This window comes from Ptychodera flava, chromosome 19, assembly GCF_041260155.1.
Source record: "Ptychodera flava strain L36383 chromosome 19, AS_Pfla_20210202, whole genome shotgun sequence".
In the NCBI taxonomy this organism is placed as follows: Eukaryota; Metazoa; Hemichordata; class Enteropneusta; family Ptychoderidae; genus Ptychodera; species Ptychodera flava.
The window spans coordinates 21,524,970-21,543,847 of record NC_091946.1 but is presented as its reverse complement, the minus strand read 5'-3'; the positions used below and the strand labels follow the sequence as shown (position 1 = coordinate 21,543,847).

General features: G+C 39.3%; 1 protein-coding gene across 1 annotated transcript; it reads left to right on the top strand.

The window, feature by feature from the left end:
- The first annotated feature begins 24 nt into the window (after positions 1–24).
- LOC139118894 (NF-kappa-B-activating protein-like) lies at positions 25–18,000 on the top strand. Its single transcript, XM_070682453.1, has 8 exons — positions 25–733; positions 1,388–1,468; positions 2,241–2,305; positions 4,310–4,373; positions 6,507–6,628; positions 8,681–8,753; positions 9,200–9,349; positions 11,919–18,000. The coding sequence occupies exons 1-8, from the start codon at positions 321–323 to the stop codon at positions 12,085–12,087; spliced, it is 1,137 nt and encodes a 378-aa protein (XP_070538554.1). The 5' UTR covers positions 25–320; the 3' UTR covers positions 12,088–18,000.
- The last annotated feature ends 878 nt before the right edge of the window (positions 18,001–18,878 follow it).

Below are 18,878 nucleotides of genomic sequence, written 5' to 3'. Positions count from 1 at the left end.
TGCACTCGTAATTTGACCTTTGACACGTGACGCAAGGTCCAGCCATGTTATTGTAGAAGTTCCGACAAGGCCTCAAGTCTGCAGGATGTCATGAAAGTATTCGTCGATAACATACAAAAACAGCTGGTAGAGACATGTTATTAAGCTTGAGGACTTGGTAGTTGATTAAGTATCGTTCTTGTTCTTCGGATTGTCACGGAACCACTCCGCTATTGCAAACAACGAAGTTATAATATACACCATTTTTGTTCTTCGTCCGTGTTACGTTGTGCTGGTCCACGACTTCTCCTCTCGACCATATTTTGCAAGAGAATATCAAGATGGTTGGTGGGTATTCCCCATACTCTTCTTCGGGGGCTGATTCGCGATCAAGAAGTCGCAGTCCGGCATCCAGAGACAGGTCCCGTCATAACGGCCGAGATGGTGGCCAGCGTCATAGGAAACACGACAGATCACGTTCAAGATCGCGCAGTTTGTCAAGAGAGCGAAACCATCGAGAGGAGCCCAGGTACCACCACGACAAGGACTATGACAGAAACCAAACGAGAGATAGTGATGACCAGATGGAAAGACGGGACACCCGTCATGACAGGAATGACTATGTTGACAGGTACAATAACCGTGAAGTCGATCACTACTATAAGGAAAGGCGTCATCATGGATCATACGGTGAGAAAGATTGGTCCAGGAAGAAGTACCAAAATGATGACGAACAGGAATCAATAATGGATAGGTAATCATTCTACTGTAGTAATGAAATTCTGAAAAACAATGTCACGCATGAAAAGTTTAGGATTGGCAAAAGGTTTGGCCAAAATGATATAAGAAATAAGATGAGCCACTCTACTACTAGTACTAGAGCAGAGTAGATGTGGTTGAAATGCCCAGAAAAAGAAGGATGGTGAGAGGTTCAAATCATTGTACCTGCATTGTAAAGTATGTTCATTCTCAGTAATTTTACCTACTGAGAAAGTTACCAAGAGAGTTACTTTCTTTTAAAATATTACAGTGTCGCAACTTGTACATTTTTCTCTCACTTCACACAATACATGTATTTAATGAACACAGTCACAATATCACAACTGTGAAAAAGCATTACTTACAAGTGGGAGACCAGCATGTACACACACTTGAACAGTAGTGCACGTTAGGGAAAGGCAGCAAAATAGGACAATGGTTCTTCCATAGACAGTCTTTCATGTCTATGGTTCTTCCCATAGCATTTTACAGTACCCACAGCATGTAGGACCCCCTTGGTACATTGAGGCAATTATAGGTTACTAATACAGTTAGTTCCATGCTCCCAGGCTGCTTATCTGAATACGCAGAGTTCAGCAATCACACAGAATGTTACAATTTTTTTTTTCAATTTATATCTCATCAAAAGGAGAAGGATTCAGAGAGAAACTATCTGCTACACAGGTGCTCCAGAAGTCTGGGGAGCCTCACCTGACAGAATAGAGCCAGAGTAAGTATACTAATGCATGTATCTACCATCATGTATACATGTAGGCTTGCCTCAAGTCTATTGGCATATACCAAGTAGATATATATATAATGTATAGAGAGTAAATTAGAAGACTAAAGTTCAGCAGACTGACGTGTTGATAGTGAGGCGATTGCAAAATTGAAGCAAAATTGAACTGGTATGCCGCATACATCTTCAGTTAGGCATGATGGCCCACACTTGACCCACCAGTAATCTACGGTGTACACCAAAGAAAAGCCAAGCACCTTGTGGGCCAGTCATTGGCCAGTTTTTCTGTTAGCTGCCTAACTTTGTCTTTGAGGACAAAAGAGGGTAGCAGGTCAGTTTGCTCAGCACATTCTCACTGAACAAGCAAACAGGTCACAATTAAAATAAATGAAGAATTTCTGCACAAACTATAGATTATAAACCCTCTCCAATAATTTATCCTCCTTCAGTGAAATACTGGCAAAGGGGCTCAACCCCCTGCCCAAAAGCGTTTAGCATCCAAGATGAAATTCTGGCATTAGGAAAGTAAGACAAGGTCTTGTGCAAAGCACCATGGAAAGAACACTACAGATAAAAAGTTGGTATTTGTGTACAGGAAGATGACTGTTAATTGCCACCAACCGTGCATATCATGACATGCCCATCCCCAAAGTTTAACCACCATGTAGTTCTCAGCTGGTTCAAGAGTTTTCAGGTACACGTATAGAACTATCAACAGCAATCAGTGCTATAACCACGTTGTATATTCCAATCCTTTGCACAGTTCAGATGAGTTCAGCCCTGCTGAGGATGGTAACAAAGATCAGGACAGTGACACTGATAGTGAAGGTTAGTATGCAATCATCATGTCAGCTGTAATTACGCAAACTCCAAGCCATTCAAAACTCAGCAGCTCGGTTTGTTAGCAGGAAGAAAACAAGGGACCACCATTGCTGCAGCCAGGACGCGCCCTTGCAACAATGTCACCAAAATCAAACCCATTGTCCCGCATTCTCGCATACTGTGGGCCATGTCAGGCGCACTCATGAGCCAACTGTGTTGGGTGTAGTCAGCAAGTAATATCTGTTACTGACGAGCCTTTGTTTTGCATGATCATTTTGAGGCTTATATTATCGTACTTTCTAAGCTCTGATTAAAATTAACTAAAACGCTGCACTTGGTTGTAGTCTGACTGAGCTCTGATGGGAGGTAAATACGGTATCCTGTTACAATTGTCTGAAATTAGAGCATAGTAACGTGGTCCCGGTAGCTTGAATTTCGTGAAACTAATTTGTGATTGTACAAAATGTGATTTACAACTGACGCATGTTGTCCCCAAAAAGTGCAAAATGTCCCCAAATAACTGGTAGTGGGACACTGTCCCCTGGTTTAAAGTTCCTGGCTCCAACACTGGACCACGTAACACCAGTATTACATGTACATACAGTAAGTTACATTAGCTTCCTGTCCTGAAATAAAGTGATTTTAAAATTCATTGTTTCACATGCAAAAATCATCAATGGCCAAGCCCCAGATTACCCAGTAGAATTGCTAACAGTACGTGATACTGGCCACACTCTTAGGTCCCCTTATTTTGCATCTGCCAATCTGCAAGATTCTTTTTATGGTGGTAGAGCTTTTAATGTGTATGTTTCCCGTTTGTTTAATGCTTTGCCATGTAAACTAAAGGTTGGCTAATTCTTATGAAAATTTTAGAAGTCAGCTAAAATGTACCTTTCCAGGTTGATTTAAGCTTAGACTCACTGACTGGCCATTTTCTTTCTGTATTTCTGTAAATCTCACCCATCTTAGTGAATATGCTGTTTTTTCTGCTTTTTTTCGCAATTTTATTAGAAATTTTATCTTTTGCACTTTGCCATCGCATTTCATATATTGATTGAAACACATATTAAGATACTTATCAGACTTTTACAGACAGACTTTAGTCAGAGCACTTTGCCAGGTCACATCGACAGGAGGAGTCTTTTACTGTAAATGGTTATCCCATGAATTTTTTGCCAATGTGAACACATTGACAAGGGAACTGCCCTTATGTAAAGTCAGTGGATTTTTGATCACAGAAGTCCAGTAATATCCTTGCATGTGTTTACAAAAATGATAAAACACAGCAAACAGAACTGATTGCTAGGTCTGGTTGATGTGATGTTGAACTTGTCTTTGCTTCAGCATTCCTGTGAAGTCAATAGAGTTGTAGCAACAATAGTTTGTTTTCAGTGATTATTGCACAACTCATTTAATCTGAATAAAGAATAATTGTTCCATCAAATTAACAAATATTTAACAGTCATAGTCTGATAATTTCATGTTCCAATCAATATGATTTCATGTTGATCCTATCTCACATTCTCAGTGAGTTTTGGCAATCTATGTAATAATGGCCAGATTTTAAAAAAAATTACAGGTGTACTAAAATATGATGCCCTGTGCTTTGTACTTGTTATTTTCAGTTTAAAGTAGTCGGGATGTACACTATATGCCACCATAGATCTACTGATGCTATTGAAAACAACAGAGACTCATCAAATCTGGTTGGGAAGGGGCTGTGGTAGTTATTTGCAGTTTCATAAGTGTTGATAAACAAAGCTGCATCATGTTACCTTACTGATGCTGGTATTTGTTGATCCTTGTCAAAGAAAATCGATGTCCACCTGTAAGGCTTTTGCGAAAAGCTGTGGAAGACAAATCGTAGCATAGTGTTTGTGTTGTGATTTGTACCAGTATCAATCCAACCCATGACATTTGCTTTGCTAGAGGCTAGGTAGCTCAAGGTTTCACGTGTGAAGTATCTTTCACCAGTTATTAAGCTGTGGGTCTTTCATCTCTTTGTCACAGAAGAGAGAAGGAGGAGAAGAAAAGCAAAGAAGAAAAAGAAAAAGAAGAAACACAAAAAGAAAAGGTAAATGCCTCTTTATCTATCTATATGCATCAATTGTGCCGTTCACACACAGACCATTAACCCTTTGCACCCTGACCCCCTGTGACCTATGACATAATGCGGACATTTTTGTCCGAGCCGGGTTCAATGAGTTAAAATGCCTCTGGAACAGCTCTGGTCCAATACTGGCATAAAAAGTTATGTATGGACGCTCTCAAGTGGTTCTGAAACGTTTCAAATTTGAGATGGTTTAGCTGGCCCGACCTGAACCGGTGTAGGGATTAACTCTATCAACAACTCACTGTGTGGAAGGGCTGAGCTGCTTCAGAGGCATCTTAAAAGCCTCGTGTGACAGGTATTTGTAACATATAACAAACGACAACCAACATTCAATTTTCTTTCGTCATTGCTGCCGAACAGAGCACTACATCTTGTGACAATAATTGGTCTGATGATGAGATCAGACTTTGTGCTTATGTCAGTCTGGGCGAACGAAAGTATACAGAGAATGCTGAACAGAACCTGTAGCGACAGCCTAGTTTATAAAAAAATTGCTGAAAAGGCTGTACAAAAGGGTTTAAACAGAACAGCTGATTAGTGCCACTGCAAGATAAAAGGCACTGAAACTGATACAAAGAAGTTGTTGACAATAACAGGCAGTACGACAGTACGACATCATTCATGTCAGCCATCTTGTTACAATGCTGTATACTTTGCCCTATACAACTTTTGAACTCGAGAGGGCACATTAAGCCGGCTAAAACATCAAAACAAAGACTGAATTTTGTGTGTGTGGACTTAATTGGACTCAAACTATTAATCCTCTGTCTTTGCAAATCACAAATAATGTCACACAAACCTTTCAAATTTTTCCCAGTCTGAACGCAGTATATGTCTCATTGTCACCATATTGAACTTCTTCATTTGTCATTTATGAGTTAGCTCCACTTTCCAGACCCCGGAACCTCGGTCTGTGTCTGGTGATGACGTCAGAATAGAGCTGTCTTTCCTGTGCTAATGAGTGTACTTTGGACCATTGACAATAAGCATGTATTTTCGCCGCACACATTTGCCATGTCATCATCAAAGCGGAAGAAAAAAACTCTTGAAGTAAAAATCTACAGAGATCATAGGAAGCAAGGCTGTTTATCACTGCGTCATTGGCAGCTGACTAGTACCAAAAGGCAGAACTCCTTTTGAACAGAACAAAATGTAAAGGATGCCAGCCTATCGATAATCCAAGTTCCAGCACAGTCAGATAGTCATTACTACTCGGAAGCTACTAGTATTTTGCCGATTTTACTATATTTTGTCCTCCAAATACTCAAAACAAAATGAAGCAATATGGTACACTTTAGACTTGTCATAACCTGTAGGCAAAATTACAAAGACGTCGTTTCTATGTGAAAATGCTACATGTATCATAAATCAAAGGTTTTTCCTATTGATTTCTTCATTTCTTTGATCTTGCTTGGCCTGTGTGTAGTCCTACACATTTTTGGAGGACAACTCAAGACTTGACAGAACGTTTTCTACTAGTTTTCTTTCCTATCTGAAGGACATTTCAGCGGAGTAGAGTACTTCATTGGAACCTATATTTGCGGAGTCATCTTTAAGTTTAATTGCTGACACAATCGACTCACTGATAAGCATACGCAATTGCAGTACAGTGCAGTATTACTTTTTATTTTGATCAAAATTTGCATTCACAAATGTTGTAACTTACTAAGATAACTTTGGAATATGAAAATAATTAAAATGCATCAATATACTGTCTTTTTGGATGAAATATATTGCAACCTTCATGACTTGTGCCAATGGTCACCTGCCTAGCACGAAGTACCCAGACAGGTGTGTGCACTCAGGGCTAGAGAGCTGCTGTATGAGTACGCATACTAGCCTGGAGCATGCATTTACTTGTTTCCTGCCCAATGGATATGAGATGCTACACAGTCATCCCTACCTTACGCATAGATATTGAGGGCATCAAGGCCTATGACAAAAAAGAGTAATAGAGTGTTTCCCTAAAGATATTTTATTTATCAAATAAAACAATAGGTTTTCTACTATCAGTAGTTGCATGGAATGAAGAGCTCACCTTGACAGTATGAATCTTAATAATGATAATAAAACATTTGATTTGCATGACTGCAGCAAAAAGAGCAAGAAATCCAGGAAGAAGAAGAAGAAATACGATTCTGATTCTGATTCTGATGATAGCAGTGAGGATTCAGCATCTGAAGATGAGGAGGAACAGACTTGGGTAGAAGTGACACGTGAGTAAGATGCATTTGCAGACAAATGCCATCTTTGATACAAGGGGTGTTGTGTGAGAATGTTTTTTACAAAGGTCTTACAAACGGCTGTACAGGTTGTGTTTATTCTGCCACATATATCCACATATAGGCCCCTGGTTTGGCAACATGACGTCATACCAGTATTTCATTTTACACCCATTTGGTACAAGATATAACAACAAAGTTGTTGGTTGTCAGGTCGCCTTGCTTTATATGTTGTGAAACTTTCTAAGCGTCACAACTTTATGATATTTTACGAAGATATATAACACTATAACAAATGCACTGGTAATCACAGTAAACTGCAAACAGATAAGACAGAAATGTGTAACCTCCATGCCATTCGACAATTATATTTCGATTCATTCTATTCGACATTCTATTTTGATCAAGTGTGAAGTTGTCATGTGAGCTGTAATTTTCATTGTCACAAGAGTGCTGCGTAATTTAAATTAAGCCCTTCATCACCTCTATCATGAATTATTAGTTCCAGAGACCAGCTCTGGAACTGTTAGTTTTTGCTCACTTTCCTTCTTTCTTTCTTTCTTTCTTTCTCTATTTCCGGTATTACTATCATAGAACATGCTATACACAAATTTTACCTTAATTACCCAGAATGCATTGCGACACGCTTATGACGTCATCGCTCAGCTCGGACGGGTTTTACGGGCATTTCTTGTGTGTTTATTTATTTATTTTTTATTCTGCATTGCTCGACTATCATATTGCGTTCAGCTATTAATAATTCTAGCTTTTTTTCGCTTTGTTTTTTGTTGCTTTTTGATTTTATTTTTCTCTAAATACTCGCCGTACGTGGCGCTATACTGTTCGCCCGAATGCTCATGAGACAACAATGGCGGCGGCATACGATCGCTTCGCTCGCATTGAGAGAGAAAATTAGGCTTTCCATAAGTTTACAAGCGCGGCTTGGCACATCGTGTACCTAGGCGAGGTGGGTGTGCTCGAAAATGAAGATCAATGCAAAATTTGGATTCAAAATCGGCTGTTTTGGCGGAGAAACTGCCCGCCGTATTTCTGAGGAGCCACCAGCGGTTTTTCCTATATGAGTCTGCGAGGCCGTTTAACGCCGGTATACACACAGCCCTGCCATGCAGAGCTAGGCAGCATACTTGAACAGATCCGGTCAGCGGAGCGAAAATTATTGCTCTGGCTCGGGAGAATGTCGTCTGATATACATTTCCGTGCGTTGTCGCCCCCGTATGTATTTGTTGCGTTTTTACCGTACATGTAGGCATTTGTAATCTGTGGACTGTAATTCCCCGGACTGCCTTGCTTTTAGTTGTATTATGGTGTTTATAGCCCTGCGTACGATGCTGTGTGTTCCGCTACAGCAAATCGCCCCGCTCACCACAGCCCTGCAAAGACCCGTACGTAGGGTCTGTGACTCAAATCCAGTTTGGGACTTGACGTAAAAAGCCAAATTACTGCCGAAATTCAGCGTTCTTGGGCCCAAGTCGTATCCCTGCCTACCTCAGCTACTCGATCGCTTCCAAAAATGCCAGTCTTTTATTCACTTCTCGTAAATAACCGTCGATGTCGGCAACTCTCTCGCTAGCCCTGCGTACGATGCTGTGTGTTAGCTGTAGCGGCCAACGTGCATGAATATTAAAATCCAAAGCACTCTTTCATTCTGCACCTATCTTTGTCACACATTCTCTTGTTTCTTCCGCTGCTCTGGTCTCTGGAACTTCGCTTTTGCTTGCAAATGCTTTCTAGTTTGAACTGTTTCAGTGTTCTCCCCAGGATTTTCTGGTAGAATTTCCGCTAATTTGCATAACAATATATGTAATTGTTAAGGTAATGAGTTTCTATTTTTTTTCTAAAGATTAAAGAGTTGCGGCCAGCACTCTATAATTGCTCTGGGGACAACACTGTGTTTGACAAGTGGGAATGTTAGGCATGCACATCAAATCACATATAATGTGTAAAAAAGATTCTGGGAGTGATTAAACACAAAAATGTGCCATCTGTCACATCTGAAATGTATTACTTACATTTATTTTCCCTCAGGTAGGACAAGTGCAGATGAGTACATTGGTCCTTTGCCAGAGTCTTTTGGTGACGCTAAAGGTGGACGCATGGAGTAAGTTTCTATATAACACCAGAATAAGTATACATTAGAAAGCCTTTCATAAGCACACTGTGTGCAACATATAACTTTTTCTCTCTAGCACTCTGCAGCCTACCACGATACCACCACCAGTCAAGTAAGATTTCCCTCCAAATTAGAAGTGTGCATGTGTTACACCACAATGCCTGATGTCAGACAAATATGATAGCAAAAATTCTCTTTCACATTTAACTTCCACGATTTTTATGTGTATATATAAAGTATTGCATATCTCCAGTTGTCACCCTAGTGTTTTCCCGTTAGCTTGTATTTTGATGATTCTCTTCTGTAGTATTGTAAAACACGACAAGTACATTGTTGATCATGGGGACATATACACCAAGTTACATGCTTTCATTTTCATTTTACAGTTTCGGAAGATATACACCAAGTTACATGCTTTCATTTTCATTTTACAGTTTCGGACGAGCTTTACTGCCAGGTGAGGGTGCTGCCATGGCTGCCTACGTTGCTGAGGGTAAACGTATTCCAAGAAGAGGAGAAATTGGTCTAACCAGTGAAGAAATTGTATCCTTTGAAGACGTTGGATTTGTAATGAGTGGTAGCAGGTATGTAGATGACTTCCATGTGGGACTTCCAGCTTTCCTGTGTTTCAGTGCAGTGATGGTGAATTTGAAAAATTGTATGAACTTTCTAGTGTGTTTTAACATGTTTGTGATTTTGTTTTGGCCTGCACCACTTGAAGATTTGGTGTATGACTCTTTTCCTATCTGAAGTATGTTCATAATGTTGTTAAAAAATCCCACACATCTTATCTCTTTCCCCCTTGAACTACATAACTACATTACTATGTTACTTCACACAGAGAATCTAGTTTCTCTTCTTGGCCTTTAGTGAAAAGATGAAGTTTCATCAGAAATCGAAGCCAAGAGAAGTTATCAGTTATTAGTATCACAAAGAACTTTTGATATAATGGTCCATTTTCAATAGTAAATCAGGAATTAATGTAGCAGCTGATGCACAGTACGCAATATTACCCATAGTGCAATACGATTTGTATGCACGGAGATCAGATTGCACAGTGCGTTGTCGCCATATTGCACGACGCATAAACCACATGTGAACAGTCCGAGCAACGCGATCAGAGTGTACGTCCAGTCTCGTCACCGCGATTGCGGTCGCCTCGAAAATATTTACATTGCAAGTGGAAACTTTGCCTTGTACATGTGTGCATGTATTTATCACCGGCCAGGAACATGTACGACACGGTTTTGTGGTTTTTCAACAGATGTTGAAAGATGGAACTTGTTTGCACAATCAGTGAATCGCCGTTATTTCTGATACCTGATCGCGAAGACAGAAATACATTTTGAAAACAAGCTGCACTGAATTGATGCGGCACCCCTTCAAATTCAGCAAATCTGTTGACACCGACTGTGAGCATATAAATAACCAGTCGCAATTTTCTATTGAAGTGATCGTGAAGTTCTGTATGAAATACCCCTATCATCTGGCGTTTGTTGTTATTGTTATACGACCGGCCAACACAGTATCGGCAACCACAAAACAGCCTATGTCGACAGTTGGCAAAACTACGTACCTGCCTGTTCTACTCTGGCCCTGGTAGTTCACGGATCAAGCAAAAATAAACATTTAATCAAACTTCGTGCGATCGAAAAATCGAACAGGTTCACCAAAGACTTGTACATCATCTACATGAGCACATACACATTATAGTCATCGGCGTATGACGGTGCTTGTGGTATGGTATGGTAACGTAGGATTTTAGTAGCGACGCAAGTGAGCGCAAACATGAGTACAGTGCATGTGCTTACAAAAGCCAAATTTGTAACATGGGGAAATACATTTTTCATTCCGATGTGACTGTCTTTTTTCAAACTCTATCTCTACCCTCGATTTCGGGGTCAACATAGGCATGCAGTATATCGTTGGAATCGTATTTAGTTGTACAATGATGATATGGTCTTAATTTTTCAAAATCAACATTTCTCATCAAGAAACAGGCTACGTATCATCAAAAATCTAATTTTTCACCAAATATTTGTGATGAAATTTTTTAAAATCGGTCAAACAAAAAACTGAGACCACACGTTTACGCGGAGCAAGCATAGCAATGGCTTCTGTACTCTTCCAGGCATTGTTGATCAAAAACCAGAGAGAAGATAGCAAAAAATAACTGCGAACGAGGATAACAAACATGTATACGCCTATGACCTAAATTTTCAGCTAGTGGCTATTTTTGGACACAGCATTAGTCATATATGTAATGGCGCCCTCTCCGAGCATACAAGTCGTGTTGCATCATGGGATTAAATAGGTACTGTGTGATGTGCTTGTTTCACATGAACATGTCATTGTCTTAAAGGGGAAGTTCACCAAGGATGGTTTTTACATATGTGGTAGCTCGGTGGTCATTTACCCCAGAAAAGCTATTTTCACCATTTATAACTCGCCCAATTTTTTACAAAAATGATAAAAATAGTACAGGAAGTTGCCCATGTAATTTGAATCATGGGAAAAAAGCCCCAAACTTGGAGCTTGCATCATGTGATATGGAAGGGACCATCTTCGGATGGGTATGGCCCCCACATTGTCCACTCACAGTAACACAGTAGTAAACAGCAACACAAAATCTGACAGTGGACAGTTTATAATAAGTGATTCATCGTTAATGCAAGGATACTCAGTATAAACAAAAGTTATGTAAATACGCATAGCCTGGTTTAAGCATGGGTGAGTGGACAATGCCATACCCATGGGAAAATGGTGCCTTCCTTATCACATTATGCAAGCTCCAAGCTTGGCGCTTTTTCCCATGATTCAAATTACATGGGCAACTTCCTGTACTATTTCTATCGGTTTTTGTAAAAATCGTGCAAGTTATAAATGGCGAAAATAGCTTTTCCGGGGTAAGTGACCACAAAGCTAGCACATATGTAAAAATCATCCTTGGTGAACTTCCCCTTTAAGATACCCTGTTGTGAAGCGCCCTCACAGATCATTAAAGTGATTCTCTTGTTTTTCATTCAATGGTGCAGATTACAATAAGTCAATCGTTTTACTCGATGTGAAATCCTCAGAGATCTGTATACTGAACAAGAGTAAGTGACCTTAGTGTATTGTAAAATCTTCCTCCCTTTTATCTTTCTTCTACAGGCATCGACGTATGGAAGCTGTACGTATCCGTAAGGAAAACCAAATCTACAGTGCCGACGAGAAAAGGGCTCTGGCATCATTCAACAAAGAAGAGAGAACCAAGCGTGAAAACAAAATTCTCAGAGACTTCAGGGAGCTAATTCATTCAAAAACAAAACATAAGAAATAGGATGAAATCAGCTGATACCATTGCAAAAACTGTTATCTTGGCACTCCAAAGAGTTGTTCTTTGTGGAGAAATGTTAGTCAGTCATTACATCAGAAAATTAACCACTTTGGCATGCTCCACAGGTTTGAAATAACGAGCAGTTTTTCATTTGAGGGTATGACTTATTTTTTCTCAGTAATAATACAAATTCGATATACTGGTACAAGTCACTGTATTTTCCCTATTTTGTAAATATCTCATTTTTTATACATGGAGGATACTGCCAAACAATGTAGCACTGACTTTGCAAATCATTGTATGTTCAAAGGTGTCTTCTGTGAGTGTCGTGCATGTTGATATTGTCGTATCATTGTTTGGTTTTTATTGTAGTTTTCTTTCCACCATTTTTTGCAAGCCGGGTTTTCACAAAATGAAATTGACAAATTGAATCATTTATCTAGGAGCTTCCACTTAGCACTCTGGTAAATTGTTATGGCTTATTAGTCCCCACGGACACCGTCAGGGGGGACTTATAGGTTTGGTCATGTCCGTGCGTGCGTCCGTGCGTGCGTGCGTGCGTGCGTGTGTGCGTCCGTCCGTCCGTTCACACAGATATCTCAGAGATGCAAGAAGCGATTGCATTCAAACATGGTACAAGGATTACTTCATATGTCATACAGATGCACGTCGATTTGTTTTGGGATACAATCCAATATGGCCGCCAGGCGGCCATTTTATTACGATTTTTTCATGTACAGAGCCATAACTCAGACATGTTTCAACCAATTTTATTCAAAGTTGGTACAAGGACATTGACCAATGTCATAGATATGCACGTCAATTTTTTTTGTGATACAATCCAATATGGCCACCAGGCGGCCATTTTATTATGATTTTTTCATGTACAGAGCCACAACTCAGACATGTTTCAACCGATTTTATTCAACATTGCTACAAGGACATTGACCAATTTCATAGATATGCACGTCGATTTGTTTTGTGATACAATCCAATATGGCCGCTAGGCGGCCATTTTATTACAATTTTTTCATATACAGAGGCATAACTCAGGCATATCTCAACCGATTTTATTCAAAGTTGGTACAAGGACATTGACCAATGTCATAGATATGCACGTCAATTTGTTTTGTGATACGATCCAATATGGCTGCTGTGTGGTCATTTTGTTACGATTTTTTCATATACAGAGGCATAACTCAGGCATATCTCAACTGATTTTATTCAAAGTTGGTACAAGGACATTGACCTATGTCATACATATGTACATTGATTTTTTATGTGATACGATCCAATATGGTTGCTAGGCAGCCATTTTATTACGATGTTTTCATGTACAGAGCCATAACTCAGACATATTTCCACCAGTATCATTCAAAGTTGACATTGACCTATTTCATACATATGCTCGTCAATTTGTTTCACGTCATGTAGCAGTAACATGTCAATTATTGAAGTTTCGTAAGTAGGCTGATATGTCAAGAAATATGTACTGCATCAAATTCATGAAACTTTATACAGATGTTAACTGATGTTAAGCTCACATTGCTTTAACATTGAAAAGACATTTATCAGTGTCATTTTAATTAATTTGTAATTGCATAAGTAATGAACTTTCCTAATTAGGGTGATATAGCCACAAATTAATACGACGTCAAATGTGATGAAACTTGATACAGATGTTGATCTCATAGTGTTGTAAATACTGCATCAAACTTTATGAAATATGGTACCAGTGATAATCTGTTAAGGTAGTGACTCGGGTTTTTGTAAATTTTAGCGATTTTGTGATTATTTCATATTCTGAACCCCTGAAATATGATCTTTTTATTAGAGAAAACTGTGAGGTAACATTGTACTGGAAAATGTCTTAAATTTTAGTGAAAACACGGCTTCTAACCACTGCGCGAGTTATTATTTTCTTTTTGTTTTAACGGTCCGGATTACTGTCAGCGTTATCGTTATACTTGAGGAGATTATGTAAATTTTTACGTACCATGTTGCGCATGCGCGCACGTCTTCATAAGAGACGCTATCCAACATGGCTGATGACTGCCGGCAGTATAAGCAGTGTAGAAAACGCAAACGGGGGCCGAAGAAGCAAAATGGAAAGCTGATGGACGCGATGTTTTGTGTTGGCCGCTACAGCTAACACACAGCATCGTACACAGGGCTAGCGAGAGAGTTGCCGACATCGACGGTTATTTACTAATACGAGAAGTGAATAAAAGACTGTCATTTTTGGAAGCGATCGAGTAGCTGAGGTAGGCAGGGATACGACTTGGGCCCAAGAACGCTGAATTTCGACAGTAATTTGGCTTTTTACGTCAAGTCCCAAAATGGATTTGAAGTCACCGACCCTACGTACGGGTCTTTGCAGGGTTGTGGTGAGCGAGGCGATTAGCTGTAGCGGAACACATAGCATCGTACGCCGGGCTATAGATTACACTGCCGTCCAAAGAGAATCTATTTAATCTTCACTGGAAAATATGGTTCTATAACAGCAGCCCATATCTTGGACAGGTGCAGCCAACGAACAATGCAGTTTTAAAAAGGTCCTTACTATGATAAGATACATTGTGCATGACAAATAATGTGAACTGACTAAATTTAAGTCAAGAGGGTAATTAGCTGTTCATAATTTGCCCTCCCACAGAAAATTTTTCGACTTACTCTCCCACTCTCAAACTTCATTTTTACCCACTCCCCACTTATTTTTGCCTGTTTCCCCTTCCCACTGTGAATTTTTGAAGCTCCCTCGCCCTGTGGCGAAAAAAAATTGCCAATTTCCCCTGCCCTGGAAACAATTCCCCTCAAAAAATTTTTCGCCAAGCCCTGTCCCCAGGACAATCAACCGATATCCGCCCTGCCCTAACAAAACAAACTAAAATTTGCTCCCCTACCACCTAAAAAACATGTCCCCTGCCCTAGCAAAATTAAAATTTCCCCCTGCCTAGCAAAATTAAAATTTCCCTGCTCTCAAAATTGCTCCTGGAATAGCTTTTTCGATGAATAGCTCCGTTGGCTGCACCTGTCTTGGACTTAGTTTGTCCATGGATGTAGGAAGCATGGTTTGTCCAATTTGTCAATCCGACACTGTTATGTCGGTCTAGAGCACAGCAACGTACGCGAAACGTCGCTTCACGATCGTTGCCTGTCAATTTCTATCTGTGGTCAAGAGAGTGTCGCTGGGTGTCGCGATATGTCGCCGTTTCAATTTTACAATGAGTGAATCTGTCGAGTATCGCCTCAGTCGTTTATTTTAAGTCATGAAGAATCGCTTTTACGTGTAACTGAAGTTGATTTTGGTTTCATACCCGAGGCCATAATAGTACATGTCACAGTGGAAAGCGAAATAGCGCACGAAAACCCGGTCATTTTTTATGGTGAGCAAAAGGACTGCAGCAGATCACATGTGAAAACCACAAAAACAAGTGCGACTTTCCCGCATTCCTTGAACTTCTCAACTACAGAATTTTTTAGAGCATCGAGAGTTGGTCGTCTCATCTCCGAAAGCAAGCAAGCAAGCAAGTGACGTCTTGTACTATAGGCACAAAAATCGGCACTAAAATGAACTGGGCAACCATTTCACACTTGGTACGTGCATAAATTACGGGCTGTGAGACCGGAAGTCGAGCGCTAGCGAGAGCGCGCGTCGTCGGCAGAACGCAGACCTGTAAACCATTCCGGCTGTATGATTTTTTTTAAACTTTTCTAGTCTTGTAACCAGACTCTAACCGTTACCAAACAGTGTACAGTTAATATAATTATAAGCTAGATACGTATTTGACAAACAGATTATGCCCTGAATTATCTCTCTTAGTGTTTATCGTGTAAATAGTACCCACCGCTTACGCTGACCAGCCTCACGTTTCTACGCACAATTTTCATCATTTTTAGGCGAACTAATGTTTAGGACTTGTCAGAAATTCTCTAACCTGATGCCCAATATTTAACCTAGACCCAGATCGAATAATTTTTTTTGAAACGCACAAAAATCCGAACCTTTTCGGCGATTTTGTGTGAAAAATGGGACGTTTACACAAATCGTCGATTTTCTCAGTTCCGATTTTTGCTATGTATGCGCACCTTCAAATGAGTGTAAGTCAGCGACGCGTGGGCGGATTTCCCCGATTCTTCGCATGCTAACACTTCATGAATAGACCTGAAAAACCGTGTCTTAGATTTTGATAAACCCCCCTGAAGTGACGATAACTTGACAAACGTGAACAAAAGCCGATAATTTATGCGAAAATCCGACAGTTCACACTTCGAAGGCTCACTGTGCAGAAACAAAAGCGAATTTCAAAAATCCAAAACACGGTTTTTCCCCCTGTATATCCAGCTGTCTAGTGCCGTTAACAGATCACTTAGGGGTGCTGCCAATTCTTACTTATACTCTTTTAAGTGAAAAAATTCAAAATCACATGTTTTTGACTTAAACAAACATACCAATGCATGTTTTGACAACTAAACAAAATTTTTACCTTCTTCAAATATAGACCTATTAGAAATGTACCACATGTTGGGTGTGAGACCCTGTTTCTATGTGAAACTTTTGATTGAAAATATGTGTCAACCAAACTGAGTCACTACCTTAAGTGTTAGAATTGTATGCAAAAATGTTTTGCAACATCCTGTTGATTAATTCCTAGTTGACTCATTTTATGAACTTTAGGATGGTGGCCTACATTGGTTTTATGTTTTCATCACCATGGAACTCATTCTTGGCCATTGAGCGCCATCTGTATCAAAGTATTTTTATCACAGACCTAATTAATGAAGAGGACTCTATCCTCTCTGAGGACATGTAATCAAAGTACCCATTATTAACAAGTGGGGACTGTGTCATCAACGATGACTTGTATTGACAAAAGATTGTGGCCTTCAAGGGATTGCATTTTCAGATATCTTCATTCAACATCAGGGGGTCTGCTTATAACATGTTTGCAGAAGTGTTCTTTATCTCACAACTAAGGAGTCTGGCAGATATTGCAATGTATCCTGGGTAAACAATCAAAACCCTGTGGGTGTAAAGTAAATTCAACAGTTCAATTTCCCAGGAATTTCAAGACTCACCTTTCCATTTATTTTGAACAAAATTAATTTTTAAAAAGTTTCAAATTATGTGAAAAGCACAAAAATCGTCATTGTTTTATTTTTTTCTGTATTAACAACATAGATTTGTCATGTGTACCAGTATTTTTTGTCAATAAAACACAGAAAGTTATTTCAAATTTCCAATCAACAAAAAGAATTTATGTCTAGTTTTATCAGTCATTGAGAAAAGGGCCAGGCCACCTGATATGTTATTTCTAACATTTATTTTTACTAGGGTGGAGCAAACTTAGGGTAGCTTTTTCCTGCATGGTTCAGTTCATCAGAATTTTGCTTTTCATCCATGTTGCTAAATCAATATCTTATCACATAAGTAATGCTTTTATATCTGCAGGAGTTGTGCACGAATATAACCATTAATTGTACTCTAGCAGTACAATACAATACTCTAGCAATGCTGAGTGTCAGAGAACTTGAAATTTTGTGCTGCAACTGTGTTTCTATACCAGAATCTGTCAAAACCTTCTTTTAGGGGTTGATCATGGACAAAGGGAGAAGTTGCTAAAAAATGGAAAACACTGTGTAAAGAGAAGGGTTAATAACATTTTGCAACCATTACTGCTTTTTTGTAAAATTCATTCCAAGTTTAGTTTGAAAAAAAGGGGAAAGTATGCATGCCATGCAAAATCTAAAAGTGCAGTTTGCATGTCACTATTTTGACCACGGCCTCCCTAGAACCTAGTTGTCGATCCCAATGGCTTTTCAGTCCCTCAGGCCATGGAGGTATACTACCTCCATGCTCAGGCCATGCTTGTACATGTATATCCTTTACAATAAAGTACTACTCTAGATACGCAATGATGTCACAGTGTCATTTAATGTTCATCACAGAGAACTCAGACTCCTTGTTTAGGAATGCGTGTGTTATAGTCGTATCTCGTTGGTCTGGGGAGCGTACTCACTGCTGAGAGGTACTTCGAAATCTTTACCAGAGTAGAGACTCACAGAGTTGTTGGATATCAATCGATGGTGGTTTATTACCTGAAGTGTAAAGTTTACACATCAGATGCCCAGCTATCTCCGACTGAAAATAGTAGGTGATCATCCCTTTTTAAAAAGAAATCCTAACATCCTAATTAGATTAAAAGTGTCAATCCTCCAATCACTAATCAACCAATATTTCCTGATTGGCCATTGATCATATAAAATCATACATAATCTGCATAAGTGACATCATCGTTATACAACATTCCCCTTACGTAATCATCCCAGGGTCCTGTCTGGAATTTTAAATATTGACTATAAGAGTATACTTTACTGCCTTGACACTAGATGTTACTAATAAAAGTCTAGTTTTGTCCTTGATAATCAGGTGTCACTAGATGTCACTAATAAAAGTGTCTATCTTTATCCTTGATAATTAGGTGTCAATGACGTCAATACATTAAATGTCTATAACAACGAAGTTTATATTAAGATGTGTGAAAATTCATAATGATCATGAACCCTAACACAGACTTGAAAAGTTCAGCCCTTTCGTTCACTGACCTTTGTACAGATCCCGAAATTACAAAAATTATATCAGTAAGTCAAAGAAAATTTAGTCTGTAACACGTGCATGCGTGCATGTTCATTTATTTGTTATGTATGATTATTGCAATATACAAAAACGAACCAATAAAGAGTTATATTCATGTTTATGTTTGTCAATAAAGACAGTCGTTTGGTGGGCTATT